Genomic DNA, 7,054 nt, shown 5'->3' on the forward strand with positions numbered 1-7,054 from the left:
CTGACACCTTGACACCAAATTTACCTAGTTAAACCAACCAAATCAGATCCTACCCTCTTCCCCCTCCACAAGAAGATAAAAGCTTACCTTTTTCTCACAGTGTGTTAAAACAGACACATAAGAAAGCACAGATTCAGGCCAACAAGCAAAAGTAAATACCAGGCCTCAATGGAATGGGTCCACAGATACATAAGGTCTAACAAAAAAAATGACAATACAACCCAAAGAATGCATATTACTTTGTTTTGATTGAAGTTTGCTTCTTATGTGAGAGGAAAGATTGTGAAGAATTTTGTGAGCTGGAGTTTTCTCAAGCTAACTACAAGGCTGCCAAATGCAGTTTTTGCAGAATTCATCTGCTAAGAGTGTGGTGTCAATGTTACAGTGGAATCTCGGAGGGATGGATTCTGTTAACTGCTACTCCCCCAAGTACTCCCACATCACCAGATGGTAAGATAATGATCAGGACATCTTGTTCTCCAAGGCATGAGCCCCACAGCAAGGAATTTCTCCCTATTTTAAACATGCTCAAATAACATCATCAGGAGTTCCCTGCTTTCCTCAGCCATCATATGTGTAAGGTTCCTCATGGTGGGAACTACCCGTTGTCTGAGCCCACAGTGAAAACTTGGCTTGGAGGAACCTCCCTGAGTAAAAATGACCCTTCCCTTTATGGTTGCTCCATGCCCTGTACTCCCTGTGCTTGCAGCATCTTTTCTACCTCAGTCGTTACCACCGACACATCTTCTAGTGGAAACACAACTCTTGATGACCTTGTGCCTGGGTTCCCCAACTGCAACACGGAGCAATGGTAATCCTTCCCAACTTGTAGGAATAAAGAGTTGTAGGCTGCTCTTTTCATGACATAGCAATTATTTCAATAATAAGGATTCCTCGGCTACTTTAATTCTTTTAGCTAATGCAACTCAAAATGCATAATGTACTTGGAATTAATAAATTCTCCCAACATCTTTGAGAGAACAGAATTATTGCTCCATAACTATGTGTTTAGACAGAAAGAAAGATAAGTGACATGACATGACATATAATAATGAATCCATGGGGAAAAAAAACAAACTTAAAGTCCTTTTACCATTCTCTTCCATTCTGCTTTCAAAATGTAGAGTCCCCATTGAATTAAATGGGCAAGCATTTATTCTAGTCTTATTTCTCTCCCTTATAAGTCTTCTTTGAACATTTCTAACCTGAGCAAGGTCTTATCATAAGGAAAGACGTACACCTAAGCATGATGTGTACAAAGTTAGAATCAAATCCTGACCCCAAAACTGAAAATTTGTCTGACAGCTGAAAATTAAATTCAGAATTATTATATTTTTTAAAAGACCTGCAAAAGGGTCTTGCCCTCCCCTTAAGAAATTCAGTACCCAATGCTTCCCTATAAATAGTTGTCAATAAACACAACTGCTGCAAATGTATTCAGTAAATGTTAAGGTCAAAGGCCTTCACTGTTTATTGCCTTGTAAACTCAAAGACAAGTGAATTTATTGCTTGAATGAGTTTCAGAGTATTGGCCTTCATAAAAGTTCTGAATCCCAGGTACAAAATGCTCCATCAATTCACACCAAAGCTATTCCACACAGAACTTAGAGACCGCCCACCATTGGATTCATAATTCAAACACGTCCTGGAAAGTGTATTGTTTGCCATGTTGCATAGATCCCTGTGGATTAGTGCTGAACTGCGCCTGTCATTATTACAAGAACTTGCTTCAACCAAACTATAAATTGCTGCTGTTTCTAAAACAATATCACAAATTAGCCTATCAATGGAAACTCTCCAAAATATAATAGAAAAGATGTGAAGACCGGGAGAATTTATCATTTCCCTCTAATCTTCACATAAGAAGAATGTCTATAATCTCCTTGATACAAATTTTATCAAATTCAAAAGAGAAGGTCAACTTTTCATATCATATCACATGGGAGTATAAGGGCTGCTTTAGATCATTAAATTTTGGTATTATTCAAAATCTAATTGCTCTAACCTTTCTGCCTGTCATTTGGCAGTTTTATTTATCAGTATCCCTAGTAGAAGCAGCACAAGGGAAGGTCATGAGACAACTAGTAAAATTGTTACTTTTAGAAACTCCCATAAAATATTTGAGAAGCTCAAATTAATAATTTAAGGATAGTTTTAAAATTATGTACACATTCTATTGGTCTATGTTAAAATTTTCCTTATCATATGGATATTTTTAAGTTGGGTTTATTTCTATAAATAAGGCCGACTGTGGCGCCAGGACTGCCAGGACTTAACGTAAATGTGGATCAAGGCAATGTAATATATGAAGGTTATGATATTAATGAAGTCCCTGGGTACTGCAAATGGTTAACACAGTCAACTGCTAACCGAAAGGTTAGAGATTCAAGACCACCCAGAGGCACCTCGGAAAAAAAGCCTGGTGATCTACTTCCAAAAAAATCTGTCTTTGAAAACCTTATGGAGCATAGTTCTACTCTGACACACCTGGGGTCACCATGAGTCAGGGTTAACTTGACAGCAAATGGCGGTGGTGGTGAATGATATTAATACCAGGAGTGTAATATCCATCATGAAGTCTGAAATAAAATACCCAACGCAATCCACCGATAGTAAAAATAAAATTACCCTGGACTTCTGGTAGTCTTCCTGCCATGATGGCTACAGCCTCTAAAGAGTGTGGCTGAAATCCTACTTCACATAAACCTGAATTAAAATAACATTAAATATCTTCCAAATGTAGAGTATTAAAAAGTATCACATATGCACCAATCCCACGATAAAATCCAGATTTGGGCTTTGTGTTGGATTATGTCATTTTTTGACATTACCCAAGGAAGAGTTGGATTCTTAATCTATTTTCTTTCAGGTGAAACACTGGATTATAGCACTTTTGTCCTTAATAAATTCCCTTCATCCTGAAAAATATTAAACCACTCTCTAATTTTCTCCAAAGTATGATCTTAACCAGGAGTTTCATAATGGTATAATTGGAAGATATTAGGGTACATTTCTGCTTTCTTTTTTAAATCAAATTAGCTCTGTGAAAATTAAACATATATGATGACCTTCAAACCACCCTAGGTAAAAAAGAATGTATTCATTTAAAAAATGTTTTTTGAGTATGTGCTCTGAATTACTGAGATGATGAAGACAGGAGCCAGCTCTCCAGGAATTGAGAGACCACCAGGGTGGGGAATCTGGAGTGTAAACAGATAATTACAATGCAACATGGCAACAGTAGAGGTACTTCTGAAACCTAGGGGAGTTTAGAGGTGGGCAGGCAAAGCAGAAAGTAATAACTCCTCCTGTGCATCCTTATTTTCCTTAATTCCTAGTACATCATCTCCCCATGAGATAGCCATATAATGAACTGACTTAAATTCTAATTATTTTCATGCAAAAAGCCTTTCTATTAACCTTGAACAAGATGCAAATAACATATACAGTGTTTACAAATCTGGATTCTCTACATAAGCTGAAATGGATCACTTTTTAGAATGTATCTTCTGGAAGTCAGCATGAAAATTCTACTCCGTTACTCTTAAAAAGTTATGCATGTAGGCATTTATCCCAGAGATATGAAAACTTATGTTCACACAAAAACCTGTACACGAATGTTCATAGCAGCCTTAGTCATAACAGCCAAAACCTGAAAACACACAAACATACTTCAACAGGCAAATGGTTAAACAAACCATGGTACATATATACTGTGGAATACCACTCAGCAATAACAAGGCGCAAACTATTGATACAGGCAACAACTTGGAGCTATGCTGAGTGGAAAAAGCCAAACCTAAAAGGTATAATTCCATTTCCACAACATTTCTGAAATAACAAAATTTTAGAAATGGAGGACAGGGGAGTGGTTGCCAAGGGCTAGGGAAAGGAAGTGACAGGAGAGAGTTGGGTATAGTTATGAAAGGGCAATAGGAGGAATCCTCATGGTGCTGTAACTTTTCAATAACTTGACTCTGGTGGTAGATACACAAACTTACATGTGATAAAACTGTACAGAACTAAATATATGTGAAGGATCCCTAGTGGAATACAATATCGGAAGCAGACCTTTCAGTTAGCAGCCAAGTGCTTTAACCACTGTGCCATCAAGGTTCCTTCCATAAAGATTACAGCCTTGGAAACCCTAGGAGGCAGTTCTGCTCTGTCCTACAGGGTGGCTAAGAGTCGGAATTGACTTGACGGCCATGGGTTTTGTATTTTTAAAATATATGTGCATGCACACACACAAGTACAGTCAAAACTGGGGGAATCTGAGTAAGATCAGTGGGTTTTATCAATGTCAACATCCAGGTTGTGAGAATATATTATTATTGTTTTGCAAAATGTTGGCACTGGGGAAATTGAGTAAAGTATAGACAGCTCTATGTTATTTCTTACAACTGCATATGAATCTACAATTAGCTCAATAAAACTTCAATTAAAATTTTTAAAAAATTAAATTGAAAGTCAGATGTTTTCATATACAGGTAGTCCCCAACTTACGACGGAGTTCTGTTCCAACAACTCTGTCATAAATCGGTTTTGACATAAACTGAATACCTCTTTTTTTTTTTTAAGTTTTCACTATTATTGCCTTTTATTATCAGTATCTTTATAAATCTGATCTTTGCCTTTGGGGGTTGGAAACATTACATATAAACATCTGCAAGTGAACATCTGAGAATGATAGCATCGGCAAATTATGCACTGCAACATTGTATGTACATATTACTAACAATAAGATGTACCAAAAAAAAAAAAAAAAGACGGTCTTAAGTGCTGTGTGTTGTAACTCAAGTATGTCGTAAGTCGAGGACTACCTGTACAGTAAAACCTGGGAAAGCTGGAACCTGTGTAAGGCGGAAACTGTCAGAGAAGGAAAACTCAAATATTTTCCACTAAACAGACAGTGATAGAAAAGATGACTGCACCCTGTCAAAGGCAGAAAACTTGCAAGACCCAGAAAAACAAAACAATCCCATCGAGTTCCAGCTTTCACAGGTTTCACTATAGTATTAAATGATATGGACACAATGGATGAGACTTCACTAGCATGTACCTTGTAAACATAAAAAAGAAAAGCATCATCAACTCTGATCTCTCTATCGTTTTCTCAAAAAAAAAAAAAATTCACCCTAGCTGGATTATTACTTGAAAGACCCTACCTTATACTTAGAGAATGAGTCTGAATACCTCTGCTAGGTCTGACGGATTTTTCTAAGCCACTTCAGAGGGACTATTCTCATTCATGAATCTCACTGGAGGGCAACGAGGAAGGTGAATTTAATTTTCAATCCATTTTGATAGCTGGCATGATAGATAATTATGACGTTGGCGAAGAATATTGAATATACCGTGGACTGCCAGAAAAACAAACAAATCTGTCTTGGAAGAAGTACAGCCAGAATGCTCCTTAGAAGTGAGGATGGCAAGACTTGGTCTCATGTACTTTGGACATGTTATCAGGAGGGACCAGTACCTGGAGAAGGACATCAGAGTAGAGGGTCAGCGAAAAAGAGGAAGACCCTCAACAAGATGGACTAATGCAATGGCTGCAACAACGGGCTCAAGCATAACATCAATTGTGAGGATGGCGCAGGACCAGGTAGTGTTTTGTTCTGTTGTACATGGGGTCGCTATGAGTCAGAAGCGACTGGAAGGCACCTAACAACAATAGCATAATGGATAATACAGTCTTCATTAACTAACTTATGATCTGGTGCACCCTAGCTTTCAATTTTCAAAATGACACAAAAACTAAGATGTTGCAGGACATAAAGGCATCAATTGAACTAAAGTGACCTGCATCTAGAAATATGTTAATTACCTGATGCTGAAAACACGGAAGGGATTAGAGGGATTCCGAGGCAGTTTGCTGAAATCTTCCTTCGTGCCAAGTTCACAAGGGAGCTCAGCTCCTGGCCACATTCTGACACCAGCAAAGGCCTTCTCTCTCGAACGTACCCTTAGGCTCTTTGGGATCTAAGGCACTTTTGATAATGATTGTCTGTATGATCAAGGCATTGATTATACCGGTGTCTTTCAGCACAGGTAGGAATGTATTTCAGATAAGACAATTACGCGTTTGAAAAGTGATCCATAGTCTTTCAAGGAAAAAACCATTTTTAGAGAAACACTCTTTAGAATAAAGGCCCCTAAGAGGCAGAAAGGCTTTTAATGTATAGAGCCTCTTATTCACCGTATGTCCATACAAAATGATGTTGGGCTGACCATTTGGGGACATAACCAGAAAGAGGTACATTTGTCTATGAACTGAGGGAGAAAAAGATAAGACAAAAAATGCCATGAATAAAAGTCTACAATTAAGCCTTGCTACCATGGCCAGAAAGATGAGGGGCCTTTGTTATATAGGTACAGGTAGTCTCCAACTTACCATGTATTCGAGTTACTACAACCCCACACGTAAGACCGTCTGTTTTTGTGAAGTTTTTTCATTTTGTTTTGTACATCTTATCATTAGTAACATGTACTACATACAGTGTTGCAGCACATAATTTGCTGATGTTATCATCCTCAGATGTTCGCTCACAGATGTTCAAAGCTTGGATTTACAAAGATGCTGTTAATAAAAGGCAATAATAATGAAAACTAAAAGAAAAAAAAAGAGGTATTTGGCTTATGTCAGAACTGACTTATGACAGAGTTGTCGGGGTTTCATAAGTTGGAGACTACCTGTAGTGTGTATGAGAGGGGGGAAAGTAAGGTTTAGAACCAAAGACTCAGGATTGAGTTGATTTAAGAGGCTTTGGGGGCATCACTTAACCTGAGTTGTCCTCATCATCAAAATGGAAGTTATGATTTCTCTTTTACCAAACTCACCAGACTGTTATGAGAATCCAATGAGAAAATATATATAAAGGTTTTAAATTTTTAAAGCACTGTACAAAGATGTGGGATTGCTATAAACAGTCTAAAGAGGAGATGCCTACTATTAAAAAGTCAACAGAGAACACTCCCTAACTTAAATCCTGAAGTGTGTGACTGTCATGGTTTGAATTATGTCCCCCAAAAAATGTGTGTATCAATTTGG

At 37.7% G+C, this 7,054-nt stretch overlaps 1 protein-coding gene across 1 annotated transcript in view; it reads left to right on the plus strand.

Moving 5' to 3' along the window:
• The first annotated feature begins 400 nt into the window (after positions 1–400).
• CDKN3 (cyclin dependent kinase inhibitor 3) overlaps positions 401–7,054 on the plus strand; it is a 68,630-nt gene continuing 61,976 nt past the window's right edge. The window contains exons 1-2 of the mRNA XM_012560024.1: positions 401–450; positions 710–811. Coding sequence (XP_012415478.1) covers positions 401–450; positions 710–811 — 152 coding nt within the window. The remainder of the gene's footprint in view (positions 451–709; positions 812–7,054) is intronic.

Source organism: Trichechus manatus, unplaced genomic scaffold (genome assembly GCF_000243295.1).
Source record: "Trichechus manatus latirostris isolate Lorelei unplaced genomic scaffold, TriManLat1.0 scaffold00010, whole genome shotgun sequence".
In the NCBI taxonomy this organism is placed as follows: domain Eukaryota; kingdom Metazoa; phylum Chordata; class Mammalia; order Sirenia; family Trichechidae; genus Trichechus; species Trichechus manatus.